Source organism: Miniopterus schreibersii (genome assembly GCF_964146895.1).
Source record: "Miniopterus schreibersii genome assembly, chromosome: 11".
NCBI lineage: Eukaryota > Metazoa > Chordata > Mammalia > Chiroptera > Miniopteridae > Miniopterus > Miniopterus schreibersii.
In genome coordinates this window covers 68058204-68083815 of record NC_138111.1, presented here as the reverse complement: position 1 = coordinate 68083815, position 25612 = coordinate 68058204, and the positions used below count along the sequence as shown (strand labels likewise).

At 43.0% G+C, this 25612-nt stretch overlaps 1 protein-coding gene across 2 annotated transcripts in view; it reads left to right on the top strand.

The window, feature by feature from the left end:
- The window catches only part of LOC308563941 (putative serine protease 47), a 51369-nt gene that overhangs the window by 24334 nt on the left and 1423 nt on the right, over positions 1-25612 (top strand). The window contains exon 2 of one of the 2 annotated variants that reach the window (XM_081151562.1): positions 21307-21473. In XM_081151562.1, the coding sequence (XP_081007688.1) occupies positions 21307-21473 (167 nt within the window). Of the gene's footprint in view, positions 1-21306; positions 21474-25612 lie in introns of those variants that run through there. The other variant, XR_013999874.1, reaches the window with a different exon arrangement.

Genomic DNA, 25612 nt, shown 5'->3' with positions numbered 1-25612 from the left:
AAAGAAAATGTTTCCAGAATATATAAAAAAAATTAAGGAATTTAAATATTTTGCTACAAAAAAATCAACTAAATACAAAAGAAGTCAAGAATGTAGGAAATAAGGAACAAAAAAACTGTAAGGTATATAGAAAACAAATAGCACAAAGCCAGAAGTAAGTTCTTCTTTATCAATAATTACTTTAAATGTAAATGGATTAAACTCTCTAATCAAAACCAAAGGTTGGATGGAAAATCATCCAATTATAAACTGTCTGCAAAAGACTCACTTGAGATCCAAAGAAGCAAACAGGTTGAAAATGAAAGGACGGAAAAAGATATTCAATGCAAGTGGCAACTAAAAGAGAGCAAAAATGGCTATATTAATATCAAACAAAATTTATTTTAAATTAAAATAGTTTATGAAAGACAACAAAGGATATTACATATTAATAAAAGTTTCAATACAGGAAGACAGTATAACAATCATAAACATTTACACATCTAATGACAGACTAATTGATGTAATTGAAGGGAGAAATAGACATTTCCACAATAGTTTGAGACTTCAGTGGCCCTCTCACAATAAAGGATAGAATAACCATATAGAAGATAAGTAAGGAAATAGAGAACCTAACACAATAAACCAGTCAGATCAAACAGATATAAACAAACACTCCTCCCAACAATGCAGCATACACATTCTTCTCAAGTGCACATGGGACATATTTCAGGACAGGCAATATGTTAAGTAACAAATTAAGTCTCAATATTTAAAAAGATAGTTATACAAAATAGCTTCCCTGCCCACAATAGAATGAAGTTAGAAGTTAATAACATAAATAAAACTGGAAAATTCACAAAATCATGGAAATTAAACAATACACCTTTAAAGAAAACACAAGGGAAATTAGAAAATACTCGTAGACGAATGAAAATAACATACCAAAACTTATGCAATATAGCAAAAATGGTACTAAGGGGTAAATTTGTAGCTATAAATACTTACATTTAAAAACAAGATCTCAAATCAACAATCTAATTTTACAACTTCAGCACCTAAAAAAAGAACAACAAACTAAATCCAAAGCTAGAAGAAGAAAGGAAATAATAAAGATTAGAACAGAGATAAATAAAATAAAGAATAGGAAAACAAGAGAAAATCAGTAAAGCAAAAAATTTGTTCTTTTAAAACACCAACAAATTGAAAAACCTTTAGCTGGATGAATGAAGGAAAAAAGAAGACTCAAATAGCTAAAATCAGAAATAAAAGTGGGGACAATACTACTGATATTACAGAAATACAAATGATTATAAAAGAGTATTATGAACAATTGTACATCAACAAATTGGATAACATACATAAAATGGACAAATTCCTAGAAACACAAAACCTACCAAGGCTAAATCACAAAGACAATCTGAATAACTAGGAAGGAGATTGAATCAGTAATCAAAAGTTTCCCAACAAAGAAACCCTAGACCTGATGACTTAACTGGCAAATTTTACTAAACATTTAAAGAAGAACTAATATTAATCCTTCCCAAACTTTTCCAAAAAGTCAGAAAGGAGGAAATACTTCCTAACTCATTCTATGAGACCAACATTACCCTTATACCAAAGCCAAGCAAAACCACTATAAGCAAGGAAAACTATATCCTTTGTTGTGAACATTGATGCAAAAGTCCTCACAAAATATTAGGAAACAGAATTCAGTAGCATATTAAAAGAATTATACAGCACGACCAAGTGGGATTTATTCCTAGCATGCAAGGATGGTTGAACATATAAAAAACAATATGCCACATCAACAAAATGAAGGGAATAAACATGTACATCTGACTTGAGTTAGAAAAAGCATTTGACAAAATTCAGTACCTTTTCATGATAAAAAATACTCAACAAAGTAAGAATAAAAAGAAAGTACCTCCAAATAATGAAAGCCATAGCCATACATGGAAAACCCACAGCAAACATAATATGGTGGAAGACAGAAAGCTTTCCCTCTAAGATAAGGAACAAGGCAACCGTGCCCACTTTTATCACTTCTGTTGAACATAGTACTGGAAGTTCTAACCAGAGCAATTAGGCAAGAATAAGAAATAAAAGGCATCCTAATTGGAAAGGTAGAAGTAAAGTGATCTGTTTTCAGATTTTATGGCCTCATAGATTACACACACACACACACACACACACACACAATGTTAGAATAAATACATTTAGCAAAATATAAAGTCAACACTCAACACTCAGATCGGTTGCATTTCTATACAAAAACAGTGAACAATCTGAAGAGAAAATTTAAAAAATTTAATTTACAATAGCATCAAAAAGAATAAATATTTAGGAATTAACTAAGGGAGTGAAAGACTTGTATAACAAAACTACAAAACATGGTTGAAATAAATTAAGAGGATATAAATAAATGGGAACATATACCACATTCATGGATTGGAAGACTTAATTAATATTGTTAAAATATTACTCAAAGTGACCTACAGATTCAATGTAATACCTATCAATATCACAATGACATTTTTACAAAAATAGAAAAACCTATCCTAATACCCACATGGACCTCAGAGGACCCTTAATAACCAAAATAATCTTGAAAAAAAATAAAGCTGGAGGACTCACACTTCCTGATTTCAAAACCTACTACAAAACCACAGTTATTAAAACAGTGTGGTACTGGCATAAAGACAGACACACAGACCAATGAAATCAAATAAAGAAGCCAGAAATAAACCCTCACACACACAAATGATTTTGACAGGAATGCCAAGACCATTTAATGGGGAAATGATAGTCTTTTCAATAAATGGTGCTGTGAAAACTGGATATCCACATACAAAGGAATGAAGTTTGACCCTTACCTAACACCATATACAAAAATTAACTCAAAATGGATCAAGGGCCTAAATGTAAGACTTAATGAAGTAAAAGTATTAGGAGAAAAACAGGACAAAATCTTCAAGACATTGAATTTGGCAATGATTTCTTGGATATGATAAAAAATGCATAGGAAATAAAAGAAAAAAATAGACAAATTGAGCTTACTAAAAATTTCAAATTTTATACATCAAGAGACACTATACACAGAGTATAAATGCAACACACAAAATTGGGGAAAACATGTACATCGTATATACCATAAGGGATTAATATCCAGAATATAGAGAGAATTCCTAAAACTGAACAACAAAAATACACAACCAACCTAATTCAATAATGGGCAAAGGAATTGATAGATATTTCTCTAAAGACATATAAATAGCCAATAAGCACATGAAAAAATTCTCAACATCACCAATTATTAGAGAAATGCAAATGAAAACTACAATGAGAGGGCTTCCGGTCAAGATATTGGCATAGGTAAATGTGGTACTCAAATCCTCCCACAACCACATCAAAAATTCAACTAGCTTAGCTGGTGTGGCTCAGTGGTTGAACGTTGTCCCATGCACCAAGATGTCACCAGTTTGATTCCCTCCCAGTCAGGGCACATGCCTGGGTTGGGGGCTTGGTCCCAAGTAGGGTGCTTGCAGGAGTCAGCCAATCACTGATTCTTTCTCATTGATGTTTCTATCTGTCTCTCCCTTTCCCTTCCTCTCTCTATAAAATCAATAAAAACATATTTTAAAAAATACAACTAATCTTCAGACCAACCATCATTCAGAACCACCTGAAATATAGCTAAATAGAAGTTCTAGAAGTAGGGAATTAAAGAATAAGCCACATGGAAACTGGTAGGAGGGGTGGAGTCATGGAATGGGTTGGTCCCATACCCATGTGTGGTGTTTTGTAATCAGGAGGGATATCTTTTTTTTTTTTTAATATATCTTTATTGATTTCAGAGAGAGGAAAGGAGATGGAGATATAGAAACATCAATGATGAGAGAATCATTGATTGGCTGCAGCCCGCAACATGGGCATGTGCCCTGACCAGGAATCGAACCCCGATCACCTGGGTCCTAGGTCGACACTCAACTGCTGAGCCATGCCCAGCCGGGCAGGAGGGATATCTTGGCTAGGGAAGTCCCCCTTGAGGAGCAAGGGATCTCAGCCCCACACCAGACCCCCCAGCCCAAGGTTTCAGTGCCAGGAAGAAAAGTCTCCATAACTTCAAGCTGTAAAAACCAGCAGGGATTATGGCAGAGTGACATGAAGGCTTCTGGAGTCCCAGACAGTTCTTCTTAAAGGGCCCATGCACAGACTTACTCAGACTCACTCAGACTCACTCCCTCTGAGCTCCATCACTGGGGCAGCAACTTGAAAGAAATCAAGGACATTCAGGTAGGAACGAAATTGTCTGGCATCAGGGCAAGAGCTGGAGGAACAGCTTTCTCTCAGACAAAAGTGCTGGCAGAGGCCACTGTTCCTTTGCTGAGCCCTCCCCATCACAGAGCTAACAGGCAGGTGCCATATCTGTGTCTTCCATCAACCTGTTTTCCCAGCCCTGGTGATTCCCTGAGACCTCACCCCACCCAACTTGCAGGCTCATCCAGGACATTTCCAGCGGCTTTTCCATACAACTGGCCTCTTTTGCCTCATGCTTCAGATTTTCTTAAAATCTCTTAAACAAGCAGTAGCTGGCCTCACTGTGCCCTCTACCTCTTGCTAAGTGGCCTGAGGCCTGGCAATAGTGGCAGCCCACCTTGGTTCATAGCATGGCCTCCCATAGGCACCTATAAGCCCAAAACAAGTATCCATTTGTAGATCTCTCTGTAGCTCATGCTGGGTGGTAACAGGCAGTGGCTCATTTTGCACCTCCTGGGAGGCTCAAGAGTTAGTGTACCCAGTGGATAGCTTCAGACCATGCTGGATTACAACCTGGCCACCTCCGTGAGTAATATATTCAAGTGGTGGACTTGGTGAGCAACAAAGCCCCACTGAAGCAAGTCCTGCTCCATAGGGTCAACTCCTGCACAGTAGCTCTTATGCTGTAGTCACAGCCAGTCCTCAAAGCCTATTTGCCTGGGGTCAATCCCTCTCAGTGATGCCAAGAGCAATGAAGGCTCAGCTACAACAGGACAGTGCACACAGCCCACATAGGGACACACCTGGAGCACCCAGCTTGGTGACAGGGGAGGCTGTGCCACTGAACTCTACAGGACACCTGCTACACAAGACTACTCTACCAAGTCTGTGAGACATACTTAATACATAAACACAGGGAAGCAGCCAAAATTAGGGGACAAAGAAACGTGTTGCAAATAAAAGAACGAGAAATCTCCAGAAAAAAACGAAATGAAATAGAAGCAAGCAAAATACCAGATACAGAGTTCAAAACAATGATTATAAGGATGCTCAAGGAGCTTAGAGCTTCAAGGAACTTTGTGAAAACTTCAACAGCATGAAAAAGGACAAAAAATAATAATAATAAAAAGTCAGAAATGAAAGGAACACTAACTGAAATTAAGAATAATTTACAGGGAATCAACAGGAGAGTAGAGGATGCCAAGAATCAAATCAGAAATTTGGAATATGAAGAAGCAAAAACACCCAATCAGAACAGCAAAAAGAATACAAAAACATGAATATAGTGTAAGGAACCTCTGGGACATCTTAAAACATACCAATATTTGCATCATGGGGACACTGGAAGGAGAAGAGAGGGAGCAAGAAATTGAAAACCTATTTGGAAAAATAATGACAGAAAACTTCCCTTACCTGGTTAAATAGGCATACAAGTCCAGGAAGTGCAGTGGGTGCAAACAAAATGCATCCAAAGAAGCCCACATCAAGACACATTATAATTAAAATGCAAAAGGTTAAAGACAAAGAGAGACTCTTAAAAGCATCAAGAGAAAAGCAGTTCGTTACTTTCAAGGAAGCTTCCATATGATTGCCAGCTTATTTCTCAACAGAAATTTGCAGGCCAGAAGGGAGTGGCAAGAAATATTCAAAGTGATGACAAGCAAGGACCCACAACCAAGATTACTCTACCCAGGAAAGCTATCATTTGTAATTGAAGAGCTTCCCAGAAAAGAAAGAGGTAAAGGAGTTCATCACCGCCAAACCAGTATTACATGAAATGTTAAAGGGTCTTCCTTAAGAACAAGAAAAAAGATAAAAAATATGAATAAAATAGCAATAAGCACATATCTGTCAACAGTTGAATCTAAAATCAAAATAACCAAACAGAACAAAAACAGACTTATAGATACAGAAAATATATTTTTTAAAATTTATATTTATGGTTGAAAGTATTACAGATATCCCCCTTATCCCCCCGATTGATCCCCCCACCATCCTGTATTACCCCCCCACCCCAGGCCTTCACCACATTGTCTGTGTCCATGGGTGATGCATATATGCATATAAGTTCTTTGATTAATCTCTCCCCACCCACTTCCCCACTCCCACCTTCCCAAAGAGATTCATCAGTCTGTTCCATGCTTCTACGTTTCTGGATCTAGTTTGTTTCTGAGTCTGTTCTGTTTATTAGATTCCACATATGAGTGAGATCATTTAAAACTGAATCAGGAAGAATCAGAAAACCTGAATAGACTAATAACAACTGATGAAATCAAAGCAGCAATAAAAATACTCATAGCAAACAAAAGCCCTAGTCCAGATGGCTTCACAGGGAGCTTTCCAATGCTTTAAGTTGTAGGGTTAGTTTATTAAAAAATTTCCTTGCTTTTTGAAGTAGGTCTGCAGTGCTATGAACTTCCCTCTTAGGACTGCTTTTGCTGTGTTCCATAGATTTTGGGTTGTTGTATGTTCATTTTCATTTGTTTCCAGGAAGTTTTTTATTTCTTTCTTGATTTTATTGGTAACCCATTCATTGTTTAATAACATGCTATTTAGCTTCCATGTGTTTGAATGTTTTGAGTGTTTTTACTGTAGTTGATTTCTAATTTCATGCTCTTGTGATCTGAGATGCTTGATATGATTTCAATCTTCTTGAACTTGTAGAGACTTGTTTTGTGTCCTAACGTGTGGTCTATCTTTGAGAATGACCCATGTGCACTTGAGGAGAATGTATATTCTGCAGCTTTGGGGTGAAGTGTTCTGTAAATGTCAGTTAAATCCATCTGATCTAGTGTGATTTAGAGTCACTCTTTCTGTATTGACTTTTTGTCTGGAAGATGTATCCAGTGAAGTCAGCGGGGTGTTAAAGTCCCCTACTATGACTATATGGCTGTTGATCTCTCCCTTAAAGTCTTTAAGGTTATAATTGACAGGTCCTTATTTATTGCCATTTTAATTCTTTATGCATATCTTTTTCTCTCTCTATTTCTTCTTCTAGTTACAGCAGTCCCTTTAGCATTTTCTGAAATGCTAGTTTGGTGGTGATAAACTCCTGTAGCCTTTTTTTTTGTTTTTTTTTGGTCTGGGAAGCTCTTTATTTCAACATCTATCTTGAATGATAGTCTTGCTGGATAGAGTAGTCTTGGTTTCAGATCCTTGCTTTTCATTACCTTGAATACTTCATGCCATTCCCTTCTGGCATGTAGATTTTCTGATGAGAAATAGCTTACAGCCTTATGGGAGCTTTTTTGTAGGTAATAGATTACTTTTCTCTTGCTGCCTTTAATATTCTCTCTTTGTCTTGAATTTTTGGCATGTTAATAATGATGTGTCTGGGTATGGGCCTCTTTGGGTTTTTCTTGCTTGGGACTTTTTAAAAAATTTTCTTTATCTTTTTTTAAAAAATATATCTTTATTGATTTCAGAGAGAGGAAAGGAGAGGGAGAGGGAGAGAGATAGAAACATCAATGATGAGAGAGTCATTGATCAAGCCCCCAACCGGGCAAGTGCCCTGACCGGGAATCGAACCCAGATTGCCTGGATCCTAGGTCGACGCTCAACCGCTGAGCCACGCCCGGCCGGGCAAAGTTTCTTTATCTTTATTGTTGAAAATATTACAGATGTCCTCTTTTTACCCCCATTGATCTGCTTGGGACTTTCTGTGCCTCCTGAAATTGTGTGACTTTTTCCTTGACAGGTTAGGGAAGTTTTCTGCCATTATTTCTTCAAACAGGTTCTCTTGCTTACTTTTGACCTGCTCTGGCACTCCTATAATGTGAATATTGTTACATTTCATGTTGTCACATAGCTCTCCTATACTGTCTTCCTGTTTTTTAACCTTTAAAAGATGGCATTTAAAAGACAGCATCATACAAACTCCATATATTTTCCAGGATCAACTGTACAAATAATGGTTTCTTTCCTTTTGCCTGTAAAAGAGAACGTATATACTTAGGTTTCTGAGTATTTAATTGTTTTTTCTTTTTGGGTCTCTGATTGAGTGATTTTTTTCTACCCTGTGTTCTAATTCGCCAATCCAATCAGCTTCCTCTAATCTGCAGTTTATTCCTTCTAATTATTCTTTATTTCTGCTATGTCATTTTGCATTTCTGACTGGTCATTTTTCATAGTTTCTATGTCTTTTCTCATGGTGTTGAGCATCCTTACAATCAGTATTCTTAACTCTATATCTGATAGATTGCTTATCTCCATTTCACTTAGCTCTTTTTCTGGAGACTTCTCTTGACTTTTCACTTGGGGCTTGTTTTTTTTGTCTCCCCATTTTGGCTGCCTATTTAGGTTGTTTCTATGTATTAGGTAGATCTGCTAGGACTCTCAGTCTTTTTGAAGGGTCTCTGGTGCAGGCCTACATCAGATGCTCTCTGTGACTGGCCTTGAGTGCCCTGTTTGAAGTTTTCTACACTCCACAGCTTGTGGTTCCCTCTGCTGGAGCTGGGTGTGTTTGGGTAGGATCAAGATGCACACCAAGGTCTGCTTTTCCAAGCCCTTGGTCCAGAAGCAAATTAGGCAAAGACTGAAAGCACCTAGAGCCTGTTATTCAGTCTTTATTAGCCTCAAGCTTTAGAAACTCTACTGGGTGGTGTGGCTGATTGCTATCAGTCTCTTAAGGAGCCTCAGGCTATAGAAACTTCACAGGGTGGGGCATTTCTGTCCCAGGAAAAAGCTGCTTGGAAGATAAATGTCTGCCTCAGAAAGACGTCCTCTGCTGTATGAGGGGGATTACACACTCAGCACAGGAATCCAGATGGCTGCTCTCTGAGCTCTACTCTGCTGAGACAGCAATCCTGGAATCTTCTCACAGAGTGGACAACCCTAGTCCACTCTGCCCTCTCTCTGCGAGAGCCCAAAATGAGTGGCAGCACATGAATCTTTGTGCATTGGCTATTTAAGAGGATGCCTGCATTTACAGCAGTCTCTTCTGGCAGACAGAAACTCTGCTACTTTTCACAGCCAGATGTGGGTAGGCACTTTTCCCAGTTCTGGTGTTCTGAGCTTGGAAGCCCAGCTTGGGGTTTAGATCCCAGTTCTCAGTGGGAACCCCCACAGCTGAGATATCCCTGCAGACCTTCAGCTGCTGCCTGTGGGAGCCCAACCAATCCTCTCGAACCTCTGTACTTCCTACCAGTCTCTGTGCGGTCTCTGCTTTACATCGTTGGTTATGAGGGTGCTCTCCAGCTAATCTTCAGTTGATTATTCAGGATGTTTTTTCTCTATCTTAGTTGTAATTCCAGTTTGGTCCTGGGAGAGTGTCAATGTAGTTTCCACTCAATCCGCCAACATCTGTTCATTTAAAAATTAAATTAAAAAAATTTCAATTACAGTTGATATTCAATATTATATTAGTTGCAGGTATAGAGCATAGTGGTTAGACATTTATATAGCTTAGAAAGTCATACTCCTAGGTAGTCTTGCACCCACCTGATAATATATTTAGTTATTAAATATTATTGACTATATTCCCTAAGCTGTACTTTACATCCCCATGACTGATTTGTTAATGCCAATTTGTGCTTCTTAATCCATTCACCTATTTCATCTACTCCCCCCCTTCCCCACCATCTGACAACCATCAGTTTATTCTCCTTATCTATGAGTTAGGACTAGGGTTATTGATAGGTATTTAGTTATTTCCACTTTATTATTCATATTTTTTACTTCTTTTTTTCTTCTTATTATTAAAGAAGTTCCTTTATCATTTATCCTAATATTGGTTTGATGGTGATGAATTCTTTTAGCTTTTTTTTTTATTTGGGAAGCTCTATATCTTTCCTTGGATTCTAAATGTTAGCCTTGGTGGGTAATCTTTTTTTTAATTTTTAATATATCTTTATTGATTTCAGAGAGAGGAAGGGAGAGAGAGAGAGAGATAGAAACATCAATGATGAGAGTCATTGATTGGCTGCCTCCTGCATGCCCCAGACTGGGGATCGAGCCCACAACCTGAGCATGTGCCCTGACCAGGAATAGAACAGTGATCTCCTGGACCCTAGGCTGATGCACAACCGCTGAGTCACACCCGGCAGGACTGGGTAGAGTAATCTTGATTGTAGGTCCTTGCTTTTCATCACATTAAAAATTTTGTGTTGATATCTTCTGGCCTGCAAAGTTTCTGTTGAGAAGTCAGCTGACAGTCTTATGGGAACTTCGTTTTACATAACCAAGTGCTTTTCTTTTGGTGCTTTTCAGATTCTCTGTCTTTAACCTTTGGTGTGCTAATTATGACGTGTCTTGGTGTGGGCCTCTTTGGGTTCATTTTTTCTGGGGGACTCTGCGCTTCCTGGACTTGTATGTCTATTTCCTTCACCAGGTTAGGGAAGTTTTCCATCATTTCTGCAAGTAGGTTTTCAATCTGTTGCGCTCTCTCTTCTCTTTTTTTTTACCCTTGTGACGTGAATGTTACACTTAGTGTTATCCCAGAGGTCCCTGAAACTACCCACACTTTTTTTTTTTTTGCTATTCTGATTAGATGTTTCCCAATATTTTGACTTCCAAATCATTGATTTGATCCTCTGCTTGATCTAATCTGCTGTTGATTGACTCTAATGTATTCTTCATTTCCATCATTGTACCCTTTATTTCTGACAGTTCTCATTTATGTTTTCTGTCTCCTCTTTTACATTTCTTAGCTCTTTGTTAAAGTCCTCACTCTGATCATCTACTGTTCCCCTGAGCTCATTGAGCATCCTTATGACCAGTGTTTTGAGCTCCGCTCGTCTCTAAGCTGTCTTTCTGGAGTTTTGTCCTTTTATTTAATCTGGGACGTATTTCTTTGTCTTTTCATTTTGGTTGCCAGACTGTGTCTGTTTCTATGTATTAGGTAGATCTGCTATGTCTCCCAGTCTTGGCAGAGTGACCTTATGTATTAAGTGTCCTGTGCTGTGAGGCCCAGTGGCACAATCTCCCTGATTTCCTGAGCAAGTCACCAGGGGTGTCCTGTGTGTGGATTGTATGTGCTCTCCTGTTGTAGTTGAGCCCTGATTGCTGTTGGCACATCAGTCAGTTGGACTGACCCTCAGGGTTACTGGTTGTGAAGACTGGCCATCACTACAGTGGTCAGCTGTAGTGCAGAGCCTGACTCTACTGAGTGGGATTTGTTTTAGCATGGCTCTGGTGCCTGCCATGTAGGTGTTTCCTTTTTGGCAGTAATTGGGTGGTGCTTTGGTGTGGTCCAAAGACAGCCACCAGGTATGTTGGTACTGGGACCTATTGGGAGGGGCTCTGGTGCAAGCTCAGGTAAGCCCCTACCTGTGTCTGACTCAGGGCTACATGGTTGGAGGTATAACGTGAACTGTGGTTGGTAGCTGCCTGTGCTGGGCTTGGAAGCACTTGAGAGTGGTTATGCTGTGAACTGAGGCCAGCTGTCACCAGTGCTGGGCTTATGGCTGCTTAGCAAAAGGTACAGGGGCTGAGGTCTGCTGTTGCTTGTTTGGGATTTATGAACTTTTGATAGATTTTAGAAAACTGCAGTGTGGGCCCAGGTTGATTGCTTGTGTGGATTAACTTGTGAAAGAGATTCTGGCAGGCCCATGAATTGGGTGGGGAGAGGTCTCAGAGAAGCACTGATGTGAGGTGAGAGCTGTGTTATGCCTGTTAATGGAGACTCAGATTTGGCACCAGCCTGCAACTGTGTATATGTGGGGGTGGGAGAGAGGACTCACAAAGGAACAATGGCTCATGCCATCACTTTTGTACAGGAGAAAGCTGCCCCACCAACTCTGTGCTGAAGCCAGACAATTCAGTTCCTCCCCACATGTCCCTGGTGCTTTTCAAGCACCTGACCCTCCGCTGGAATTTTGGACGAGTTTCTGTGAGCAAGTGAGGCTGTGCTAAGGCCCTTTAAAAGGATGCCCAGGCCTATAGCAGCCCTCCACGTCACCAGGACTGAGTCCCTGCTGATTTTCACAACCAGCCATCATAGGGACTCCTCCTCCTAACACTGGTGTTGTAGGCTGCGGAGCTTGAGTTGGGGCTGAAACCCCTCGATCTTCAGTGGTGTCCTTTACAGCCCGGATATTCCTCCCAATTTTTTTTTAAAAAAAATATCTTTATTGATTTCAGAGAGAGGAAGGGAGAGGGAGAGAGAGAGAGAAACATCAATGATGAGAGAGTCATCATTGATCGGCTACCTCCTGCATGCCTCCCACTGGGGATCGAGCCCGCAACCCAGGCATGTACCCTGACCCAGAATCGAACCATGATCTCCTGGATCCTAGGTCAATGCTCAACTGCTGAGGCATGCCCGGCAGGCCCCTCCCAATTTTTAACTGCCATACGTGTGTGTGGGACCAGCCGTTGTGTGTCTCTGTCCCTCATCCCAGTCTCAATGTGGCTTCTTCTTCATATCATTAGTTATAATGGTTTCCAAGGGCAGTTGCTCTATAATTTATTTGCAATACTAATGTAATCATGGGAACAGGCGAGTAAAGTGGTTTCCTGCTCTGTCATCTTGATCAGAAGTACATTATTTATTAAACAGACACATTTCTCACAGTTCTAGAGGCTGGAAGTCCAAGATGAAGGTGCCAGCAGACGCCATGTGCACACGTTTCTCTTTCATATTTTCTGACTCTTTCTTTTCTGTGCTACATTTTATCTGATTTGGTCCATCAACCTTCCATGTCATGAATTTCTTCTTTTGCAGAATTTATCTACTCTTTTCCCATTCACTTTAAAGCACGTATGTGTGGTGTTTGTAAGTTCAATTTCATCATATGTTATCAAATATATTCAATTTCATTAGTCAAGATTTAATAACAAATAATTTTTACTGCTTTATCCAGAACATTCTTTTTTTGTGATTTAAAAAAAATCCTCACTCCAGGATATGTGCCCTGAATGGGAATCAAACCATGACCTATTGGTTCCTAGGTCAGCTCCCAACCACTGAGCCACACTGGCCAGGCTTTATTATCAACTGAATTTAACAAGGTCCCATGACTACTCAATGGGGGGAAAATCTAGTCCTTTTTTTTTGTTATGTCTTTATTGATTTCAAAGAGAGATAGAAACATCAATGATATAGTCATTGATTGACTGCCTCCTGCACGCCCCCTACTGGGGATGAAGCCCACAACCTGGGCATGTGCTCTGACTGGGAATAGAAACACAATTTCCTGGATCATAGGTTGTTGCTTAACTGCTGAGCCATGCCGGCCAGGAAAAATCTAGCCTTTTTTTAACGAAGATACGGTGCTGGGTCAAATGGATATCTACTGTTAAAACAAAAACAAAACAAAAAAACTTACATCACACTACACAAAAAATGAATTCAAAATTGATCACAGATCCAAATATAAAACCAACCTTAGAATTTCTCAATGAAAATATAGAAGATAATCTTTATAACATTTTAGATATGACATCAAAAGTACAATTCATACAAGACAAAAATTGATAAATTGGACTTTATCAAAATTAAAAACTTTTGCATTATTAAAAGAATGAAAAGTCAAACCACAGATTGGAGAAAATACTTGCAAATTATGCATCTGGTAAAGAACTTTTATCCAGAATACAATACATAAAGAACTTTTACAATTTAATGAAAAAACAAACAACATACTTTTTGAAATAGGTAAAAGATTTGAACAGATATTTCACAATAGAATATATATGAGTGGTCATTAAGCAGATAAAAACAATCAATGTCAGTCATTAGGGAAATGCAAATTAAAAGTACAAGATACTGTTTCACACCCAATAGAATGCTTATAATAAGAAAGATCCTACCTAGTGTTGGCAATCTGTGGGGAAAGTATAAACCTTATACACTGGGATGGGAATGTAAAATGATACAGACTCTTTGGAAAGCGGTTTGGCAGTTTCTAAAACTTTAAAGATAAACTTACCAGCAGTTTCATTCCTAGGACTCTACCCAAGAGAAACAAAAACATATATCTACGCAAAGATTTGCACAGTAATACTAATAATAGCCCCAAACTGCAAACAATCCAAATGTCTATCAATAGACAATCAAAAGGTGGCACAACCAGACAATGGATTGAAAGGGAAGAAAATGCTAATATGTGCCCGACACGGATGAACTCCAAAATCATTATGCTAAGTGAAGGAAGCCAGACCTGAAGACAACATACTGTGTGATTCCATTTACACGAAATGTGCAGGAAACACAAATTGAAGGAGACACAAAGCACATCAGTGGCTGTCTGGAGCTGAGGTGGGGACAGAGATTAATGCACATTTGGTGAAGGTTGCACAATTCTAAAAATTAACTGAGTGTCATTAATTTTCCATTGTAACGAGTGAATTTCATAGTATCTAAATTATATCTCAATAAAGTTTCTTAAAGGTTAATAAGACATCTTCTATTTAGTCTTTCACAGCTCACATTTACCACGTGCAGTCCTCAGTCTCTTATAGGTCCCTTTTCCTTATTTGGCTCTTTTGTCTGTTTTTGTCTGGAATTTTCTTCTACACACTCTCTTCTGATGATTTATTTACTACTCTATGGCTTCAACTGTCACCTCAATTCCTAACGTACTGTGTCTCCAAAGAATCTATATCTATATCTCCAACCCAAATACGCTTCCCAAATTCCAAAGTCGCACTTCTAAATGTCTATTGGACAAATGCCATCCAGTATTCCGTGGACTCTTCCATCTTAATTCAATTGATACTGTCCTCAGCACCTTTACCTCACCTTCACTGTCAATCCTATAGTCCCTTTTACTACATTTATGAATTCTTCTTCCTGTCTCTATCTTGGTGTATAAATTCTTCTTAACACCAGTATAATTTTATTAAATCCTAAATATTTAAAAAACTTTATTGAAGTTCAAGTTCTTAACCAATAAGTGAGGCTGTGGTACCCTTGGCTTCTGTTTTCATTAATAAGAATAGTAGTTATTGCCCTGGCTGGTGTGGCTCAGTTGGTTGGACATTGTCCTGAGCACCAAAAGGCTATTGGTTCAATTTCAGCGCACATGCCCAGGTTGTGGGCTCAGCCTCCAGTGCAAGAGGCAGCAGGTTGATGCTCAACAGCTGAGCCATGCCCAGCCCAGGCCAGTTTACTAATTTTTTTTGAGAATATTTACATCTGTTTATCAGGGATATTGGCTTATAATTTATTTTTTATTTATTTATTTTTTAGTAATGTCTGGTTTGGGAAACAAGGTAGTGCTGGCCTCATAAAATGATCTTGGGAGCTTTCTCTCCTCTTGAAGTTTTGGAATAGTTTGAGAAAGACAGGTGTTAGTTCTTCTTTGAATGCTTGATAGAATTTACCTATGAAGCCATCTAGTCCAGACTTTTTACAGTTTTTTATTACTATTTTGATTTTTTAGTAGTTATTGGTCTATTCAGATATTCTGTTTCTTCTTGATTCAGTCTCAGAAGACTGAGTTTGCTAGGAATTTATCCGTTTCTTCCAGATTGCCCAAAGTGTTGGCCTATAATTGTTTGTAGTATTTTCTTATAATTCTTTATATTTCTGTGTTGTCAGTGGTCACTTCTCTTTTATTTCTGATTTTATTTTGGGGGGTTCTCTTTCTTGATGAGTCCGATTTAAACTTTATCAGTTTTGGTTATCTTTTCAGAGAACCAGCTCTTGATTTCATTGATGTTTTGTAATGCTTTTTAGAATCTTATTTTGTTTATTTATGCTCTGACCATTATAATTTTCTTCCTTCTACTCACATTGGGCTTTGTTTGTTGTTCTTATTCTAGTTCCTTTAGGTATAATATTAGATTGTTTATTTGAAAATTTTCTTGTTTCTTGAAACAGGTCTATATTGCTATGAATTTCCCTCTTAGAACTGCTTTTGCTGTGTCCCATAATTTGGGGTCATTGTGTTTTCACTTTCATTTGTCTCAAAGTATCTTTTGATTTCTTCCTTGATCTTTTTGTTTAGTAGTATGTTATTTAGCCTCCATGGGTTTGTGTGTTTTCAGTTTTCTTCTTGTAATTGATTTCTAGTTTCTTACCATTGTGGTTGGAGAAGATGCTTGATATGACTTATATCTTCTTAAATTTATTCAAACACTTTTTTTGTCCTAACATGTGGTCTCTCCTATAAAATATTTTATGTACACTTGAAAAGAATGTATATTTTGCTGCTTTGGGGTAAAAACCTCCAAAAATATCAATTAAAGCCATCTGGTCTACCCTGCCATTTAAGGCTGCTGTTTCCTTGTTGATTTTCTGTCTGGATGACCTACACTTTCATGTTAATGAGGCGTTAAAGTCCCCTAGAATTACTGTATCACTGTCTACCTCTCCCTTTATGTCCTTCAATATTTGCTTTATAAATTTAGGAGCTGCAACAGTGCCGCCTCCTCTTCTTTCAGAAATGGGGTATCTTGAGTCATAGAGGGGGAGTGAATTTCCCCACATCACACAGCACCAGACTCCTCCCTGTGAACCTTTCTGCCTGAGATACTGGGGTGAGGTGGAGGGGCACAGACACTTAGAAGCCACAGTCTTGAGCAAGGCATATTGTTACCCAATGTGGGCTATAGTCCTTGATTTTCAGGTGGGTGTAGCATGTGCTATTGAGGGAAATAAGGTCTGTGATGTGCCCAGCCCTTGGCAGGCCCACTCAGGGAAGTCTGTTGCCCAGCTGACGCTGCTGTGGCCACTCCTGTTTCCCCTTGTCTCACCCTACAGGGCTTACTCAGCTATACTCTGCTGCCCAGTCCTTGGCAGCAACCAGTGAAGGCAGAGTCCAGGCAGTCCTGTGATTTTGGCCAGGCCACTGACCTTTCGCCTTGCTTTTTCCATCTGTGAGGTGGAGAAAGGCCTCCCTGGTAGGGGCATTTGGGGTGCCACCAGTGTCTCTATAATAGGCCGGGGGGTTTCTCTACAGTGTGTGGGAAGCCCAAGGTGATGGGGAAGACCTATGGTGGCCAGGAACGTGGTGGATGGCCGGTGGCCATGGCAGGCCAGTTTGCTGCACCAAAACGTGCACCTCTGTGGAGCTGTCCTCATTGACTCCTCCTGGCTGGTTTCCACGGCCCACTGCTTTCTCAAGTGAGTCTTCCTTCCAGGACCCAGCAGATGGGCTGGTGGGGGAGGGGATGCAGGGGAAGAGGAATGAAGGGTGACGGGAGTCCCATGTCAGTCCTCTGGGCTTTGCTTGGGCAGCCTGTGGCCTTCAAGCCCGTGCCCTTCCTGCATCCCCTCCTCCTGGACTGTCTTCCCCACTCACCTACCCAGATACTCATCCTTCACCTCAGCCCAGTGCCCGCCCCCAGGGGACTGGCAGTGTCCATCCAAGCTGCATACACTGCAGACTGGCTCTTTGCTGCCTCAGACCATGGCTTCTCCTCAATGCCCTCGTATTCCTGAGTGTCAGGCTCCAGGTAGGGACCTGGGGCTGCAAGGACAGGCAGCAGCTAGGCAATTCTCATCACTTCAGCAAAACTGCATGCCTGGGAGAAGCTGTGGTGCCAGGCTCTGTGGGGGGAGGTGGGGCTCTCTGACCTTAGAGAGTGACTCAGAAGTCTTAGCTCCTCTGGCCCTTCTGGGCCTGGCTCGGTGCCCCACTTCTGAAGACACAGGGAAGGGGCCCAAGGAAGCAGAGGCACCACAGCTTAGATCAGGGAGTTGGAGTTCGTGTATCAACTGGCTTTGAGAACCCAGTGTCCTATTGGCACCTCTGTGCCACACTCCACATGAGTCCCTCTGTGGCATAGAAGGTAGGAAGACCCAACCTCACCATGCCTTCATTCTGCCAGGAAAGAAAACCCAATATGGGGTGAGAAGGCCGACCCCACGGGAGACGGAGGGAGGTCAGCTGAGGGCTGTGCTTCAGCGAGTGTGGAGCAGGAGCAGGAGCAGTTTGGGCCCAATAAGAAAGATTTGGGCATGGAGAGCATGGGGAAGGGCTTTGCTGGTGGATGAACCATGTGAACAAAGTCAGAAAGGTGGGAAGTTTTAGCATAAGTTCAGGGAACAAGGTGAGGTTTTGTTTCCTGCAATCATTTGTTCATTTAACACAACTTCTGAGAGTGCCAAGTGAATAAGCAGCCCTTGGGCACTTAGGTGTATAAAGAAAGGAGGGGCAGGAAAAGTGTTTGGCCAGGAGGTAGGTTGCAGGAGCCGTGGGAAGGGTCAGGTTAGAACTAGGATTAAGCCAGAGCTCCCCTTGTGTACAGTAAAAGGCCCTGATGTGATGGCCCGACCAAGGACACTTCCAGCACTAGGAATCTCTGTTCCTTCAATTCCACGGTGTGATGGGGAAGCCATGTGTCCTGAGATTGTGAGTAGAATATCAATCATTCTCAAGAAAGAAGGGCTCCTGACAGGGGAGACAAAGCTGCCTGCATCATGTGGGATGGAGGGGTCCACAGGAATGTGGGCAGTTAAGCAAGGATGCAGGGAGAGAGAGCTGGCCCACACACTCAGGATGATGGTGACAGTGGGCCCTTCTCCCTGCAGTAAATCCCATGAACCAGAGGACTACCAGGTTCTTTTAGGAAGCACCCAGCTGTACCAGCACACCCAGCATACCCGGAAGATGTCCGTGAGAAGGATTATCGTGCACCCAGACTTTGAGAAGTTCCACCCCTTTGGGAATGACATAGCCATGTTGCAACTGCACCTGCCTGTGAACTTCACCTCCTACATCAGCCCTGCGTGCCTCCCAACCCCTGGAGTGCACCTGTCCAAGCACTCGTCCTGCTGGATAACCGGCTGGGGAAAGCTCACCGAGGACAGTGAGGGGGTGTGGAAGACGCTGGCGGATGAGAGTGCGGAGGGGGAGGAGGAAGAGAAGGTGGGAGAGGCAGGAAGAAGGGAGGAATAGCTCAGACTGAAGGGTCCCCACACAAAGAGGCCTCTGGTCCTCGGCCCTCTGTGCCTGATTTCCAGAGGCCTGGACCATCCTAGTTCTAGTTCTGAAAAGTGTGTGATTCTAAAGCATCAGAGTTCCCTAAGTCCAAGGCTCTAAAAGTCTGGGAATTGTTGACATTTGAAATCAAGAATCTGGGTTCTTAGTCTTCATGGTCCTTGATTCCAAGGTTTTAATCAGCCATGGATCTGAGACAACTTGGTTCAACTTGAAGGTCATGCTGAGGGCCTGGCCCATTCAGGCCACTGCCCAACACCCTGATTTCCCATTGCCGGAGAAGGTGCTTGGGAAAAGTGGAGAGAAACACATTTATGGCTTCTGATCACTGAGCCTGCATGATCAAGTTTCAATGATCACAACTTAAGAAACCCTCTGAACCTCACTTTGGTAAATTGTCTACTTCATAGGCTTATTAGGTGAACTGAATAACACAGAAAAAAGTTTGTGTTATTTTTTAGATTGAACTGAGAAATATAGGCAAAAACTCATGGACAAGACTGTTTATTAAAGACAGGGGTGTTAATAGTTTGGGGAAATGCTTGTGGTGTAAAGTTAAGGGAAAAATAATATATATTTGTAATTATTTGTAGGGTCATCCTTTGGTATGGTCTTTCTCAACAAAGGTGCTACAGGCATTTTGGACAGACCATGTCTTCACTGATGGGAAATGCCAGCATCTCTGGCTCTTGCCTACTAAGTTTCAGAGTTTCAGGAACTCCCTCTAATCATAGGAGAACCATGGCCCCAACATATTCATTCTCCCTCCCTCCCTCTCCCTCTCCCTCTCCCTCTCCCTCCCTCCCTCCCTCCCTCCCTCTCTCTCTCTCTCTCTCTCTCTCTCTCTCTCTCTCTCTCACACACACACACACACACACACACACACACACAGACACACACAGGCTGGTTCTTCCTTGAGTGAAGGGACCACATCTTACTTGTTTTAATATCACAATCTGTGCCACAGGGCCTGCCACCTGGTAGGTAATTCACTGCTGCCACTCTGGTTCAATAGATCATAATTTTTGCCTGGACCTTGAGACTGGTCTCCTAGCTCCCACCCTGTGAGTTCTCTGCTTTAGTCTCCACACAGCTGACCTTTTCCTTTAAAACATGAGTAATGCCACTTCCCCACTCAGCACCCTAAGTGCTTTGTCATTTGTGCTTAGAAACCAGTGCAAACTCTATACCTTAGCTATCAGCCCCTGTGTGATGCTGGCTCCCCTCCCTCTCTGCCTCATCTCCTACTGCATCCCTCAGGCATGCCGTCCCAGCCACCAGGCCTCCTCCCTGCCTTGAACATGCCAAGGTCACTCTTGCCACAGGGCCTTCACCTTGGCTATCTTCTCTGCCTCACTGGCTCTCCCCGAAATCTTTGCCTGACTCACTTCTCCTTTACATTTACAACCGTTCCGCCTCTGACAGTTTTGCTTAATCCTGTGAGCTAAAACAGATAATCCCTACTATCCACATCTTCCTATTTTATTTCTTTCACACTACTTATTAGATGTAAAAAAATTGTATTTACATCACTTACCTTGTCTCCCCCAGCAAAAATGTCGCCCTGTTTCATTAGTGTCTAGAAGATACAGAGCAGAACGGTAGATGAATCAATGAGGGACTAGATGAGAGTATGGAGGGGGAGGCAGGTGGGAGGATGGGTGGGTAGAAGGGGATGGGTGGGTGGTGGGTGGGCAGGCAGACAGATGGAGTGGACAGATACATTGACAGATGGAGAGGAGGAAGGGCGGGAGAATGAAAGAGGGATGGACGAAATGGGTGACGGGCAAGTAGGTGGAAGGGTGAGTGGATGGACAGGGGCGTGAGGGAAGGTGGGTAGATGGAGGAATTAGTAGACGGAAGTATGGGAAAGGTTCACGACAGTCAAGTGGAGAATGATGGGATGGTCCTGAAAGGGTAGGTGGTTCAGCAAGTGGTTGCCAAGCCCCAGTGAATGGCATGTGTCAGTGGGATCTGCCTTTTTTCTTTGTCGAATAGGAGAGGTATGTTTATTGCTCTGAGAGAGGTGGCGGGAACAGGATGAGTTTGAAAATGTTTGAGAAACAGGAGAGGAGCTGATTGGGGATGGGTAGAGGACTGAAGCCATGTCAAAAGCTCAGCTATGCTGAGAAAACAGCACGTGTAGGGGGCAGTGGTGAGCAGTAGGACAGAGTGGGGTTCAGAGCAGCCTGGCCTCTGCTGGCTGCAGCGCACTTCACTGGTCTCCTTGTCCTCACAGGACAACTGCTCCCACCCTTCCCTCTCCAGGAGGGCAAGGTGAGCCTCATGGAGAACAAGTTCTGTAACATGCTATATGGACAGAGACTCAGCAAAGACAAGAACTACTCTGTGTACGAGGAGATGCTATACACCGGGGACTTCTTGACAGGAAAGGCCATCTGCAGTGTGAGTGAGGCCATTTCTCTTCTTCCCTTGCCTGAGCTTAGTGTCTTTCTTGGGTTCCACCCCTCAGCAGTGTCCCCAGGCTAGTCCCTCCCTACGTCCATCCCCTATGATGGCATCTGCTGGAAGGACCCTCAAACAGCATCTATTTTTGAGGCATATTTTAAACTTTTTATTGAAGTATAATGTACATTCAAAAGAGTATATAATTACTAAGTACGTAGTTTAATGAACTTAGTGTCGTAACATTATACCTGTGAGACCATCCAAACATCATCCACGGTTATAGCTGGTTCATTCTCACGGCTCTATAGGACTCTCATATGAATTGAATTCTATGATCAGTTCTGCTCTTGATGGGTATTTTAGTAGTTTCCAAGCTCTTCATTTTATTTCATTTCCAAGTGTTTTGTATATTTCATGTTCTATTCACAGAAGCCCATGAGTAGAATTGTTGGATTCCGAGGTGTGTGGATGTTCAGCTTTGGCAGGTATCACCAAACATCTCCAAAGTGGTTGCCCCAGTTCTGCTCCCTACAGCAGTGGATGAGCTTATATCCTTGCCAACACTTGGCACCTTCCATGCTTCCTTATTTTGGTGCTTTCTTATTTTCTTATTTATTGTTGCTTTAATTTGCATTTTCCCAGTGGCTAATTATGTATGTTTTCATGTTTATTGTCATCAGAATAGTCTGTAAAGTCTCCCTTCAAGTTTTTTCCCTCCCATTTTCTGTTGGATAGTCCTGTTCTTTTTGTAGCTCTTGGTATATTTGCATGTTCTGGATACGAGTCCACTGTTGGGCATATGGATTGCGAATATCTGCTTTTGCTCTCTTAATGTCCAATTTTATAGGTGGGCAAAGAGGCCCAGAGAGGGAAAATGGCTAGCCTAAAGAAGGCAGCACAGCCTGACACGGTCTTCTGACCCAAGCCCAAACCTGCCTCCACAGCACCCCCAGGGCCCAGCCTCCTGAGCTGGCATTGGTGCTCTGAGCTCCTGCATGGATGGTGCCATGGATGAGAGGGGGGTTGAGGGCTCTGGAGTCAGAGACACTGCTCTACCACGTGTCTCTACCCTGTGACCTTTGGTAGTCTCTGTACCTTCTGATCCAGTGTCCTTCATAGTATAGGATCCTGAGGCTTCCTTCACGGGACTGTTGAAAGGATGGTGTAGAGGGTTGAATAGTGCTTCCCAAATTCATGTCGTTTGGAACCTCAGGATGCAACTTCATTTGGAAATAGGATCTCTACCATCTTTATTAGAGAAGAATCTTGAGATGAGACCATTCTGAATTTAGAGCAGGCCCTGAATCGAGTGACTGGCGTTCATAAAGATGGAAAGGCACAGAGACACCTGACTTCAGACTTCTGGCCTCTAGAGCTAGAGAGAATAAATTCTTATTGTTCTTGTAAGTTTGTGGGAATGTGTTGTGGCAGCCCCAGTAAAGGCGGACAGGAGGGATGAGATGCACCTGGGAAGGCTTCATGGACAGCTGTTTTCATTACTGCCCAGTGAGCTGTGGAGCCAGAGGGTGGGAGCTTGGACACCTGCCTTCCTGGTCAAAGGCAGACCCAGGTGTCTTGGTTCCCAGTCCTAGCTAATGGTATGGACCTCTGGCTCTCTGCCCTGGACCATCCTTGTCACAATTAAGTGCACCCAGAGGTGGAGCAGAGGGATCAGCCCCTGAGTCCCCATATGGCTGTCACCCTAGTCTAGACCTTTTCAACCTTGTCCTACACCTGCCCTCTGCTGCAAAGATCATGTGAATGGAGCTCAGGGCTAGCACACTTAGTCTGACCCTTGACCCCACTCCTCCTCTAGTTTCTCTCCCTGCTGAGGACACAAATGAGCTGCACACCTGAGACGCCCTCCCACCTCCCTTAGCCTTTTGGTCACCACAGCCTGTCCTTGAGATTCCACCTGCATTCATCTTCTCTATTAATCTTTTGGACTCATCTTTGCCTGCTCTGGACCCCATCCTCCACTCTGAGCTCCCTTCTCTCCCCTGAAGTGCCCCTCCCCCTACATGGGGCACTCAGAAACAGCTTTGAGGAGAGTTGGGGCCACGGGGGGACTTGGAGCTCAGACTGTGGGGCAGGAGAGACTTGATTCCAGTCTTCCGTCTCTCATTTACTGGGTCTGTGACCGTAGCTATGTTTCCTCACCTGTGAAATGGGGTTGCTAATGGCCTCCACTTAGGTTCGCTGCCTGGCATTGAGTAGGTAGTTAACAAGGGCTGGCTTTCATTTTCCTGTCTGGTCAGCCTCCCTTTATCTGGGTTGTACTTTTTCTGGGCTTGTCCACACCTGTGTTCTCAACAAGGGTGGAATTCACTGCCCTGCCCCACTGGAGACACACACACACACACACACACACACACACACACACACAGTTTGCTCTGTCTCTATGCTAGTGCAAACTGCAGCTCATTTTCCATGGCATACATGAGTACTGATGTTCCCTCTGCCTTCTGAGAGCTCCCCTGGGGCAGGGGACTGTTGGAGCCTTTGCCATGTCTCCCAGGCTGGTCCAGAATCCATTGTCATTTGGCAACGACATAGCTCATCTGTGTGAATTGCTGAGGCCTAGAGAAGACAGTGACCACTTCCCCAGACAGGGACCAGGCCTTCCCCTGGCCTCAGAGAGCTAGGGGTGCACTGTGGGGAAGGCCAAGGGCACTCCAACTGGGATCACTGAGGGGAAGAGCTGTGGCAATGATGGTGCAGTCCTGCTGTCCAAGGGGAACCCATGTGTCAGTTTCCTGGAGTTGCTTTGACAAATCACCTCAAACAGGGTGATTAAAACAGAAATTTATCATCTTACATTTCTGGAGGTCCAAAGTCTAAAGTCAAGGTGTGGGCATGGCTGGTTCTTTCTGGAGGCTCTGGGGGAGAATGTTTCCTTGGTTTTCCTGGCTTCTAGAGGCTGCACACATTCCTTGGCTCCTGGCTTCTTCCTCCTCAGAAAGCATCACTCCAGCCTCTGCTTCTGTCGTCACATCACCTTCTGTGACTCTGACCTCCTGCCTCCCTCTTTCCTCATGGGGACCTTGGGGTTACATTGGCCCCGCCCAGATGATCCAGGATAATCTTCCTCTTTCCAGATCCCCAATTCAGCCACCTGCACAGTGTCTTTTGCCCTGTAAGGCATCACAATCACAGGTTCCAGGCATGAGGATGCGCATCATTGGGGGTCATTCTTTGTCAGCCACAGGAACCCTTCTCTCTCCTTCTAGCCATCCTTGCCCAGCCCTGCCTGTCAGCTGGAGATCTTGTTTCTCATTTCACTGAGAGCACTGGAGCAGTCAGACTAGTGCTGGCTCATCTCCCCAGCCCTGCGTCCCACACTCTCCATCCTCCATCTGTGCCGAGCCTCATGTCCAGCTGACCTCTCTGCACACGGGGCGCTCACAGGCTCTCCTGCTCCGCCCTCTGTCTCTCTTCACGACTGCTGAGTGAACTCGTAGCAGCAATCTGTTCCTGCTACTGCCCAGTTTCTCTGCCTCTCTTCCCAAAAGACTTCTCCAGCACCATCGAGTCTCTTTGACGCACTCCACCCAAGTGTGTCCCCACCACGCCACCAAAGCCATGTGGCCAGTGTCTCCACCAGCCTTGGTCTTGTCAGAGAAGGTTGTCCTGAGTCTTCCTCTCACTCGGCACATCGGGAGGTCTCACTCCCATTTCCTGGGCCCCAAACTGGACAGCTGCTCTGCTCTGCTTCTGGTCACCTCCCCACCTACCATGAAATGCTGGCGATCCCAGCGTCCCATGCTCAGCCTGCTTCCTTCTCTCTCTGCACCTTCTGCCTGGTTGGTGGGGAAGGCTCAGCTTCAACAGGTCCCATTGGCTCCTCCTTCAAAATACATCCCAAATCTGACAGCACCCTGGCCACTCCCCATCAATAATCTCTCACCTCTCTCCTGTGGCTGCCTCTTGCTTGGGCTTTCCTCTCTAACTCATGCTCAGAACTGTCTGTCCTCCACAGGGCACCAGAGTGATCCACCTAGACAGGTCAGGTCATCCCCCGGATTACAGTTCTCCACTGGGGAAAACCCAAGCCCCCAGGCATAGGCCCTGTGACTCGCATTCTCTCTGCCCCCTGCTCCCTGCAAGACCGGCCTCACTCCTCTTTCTCCCACCCA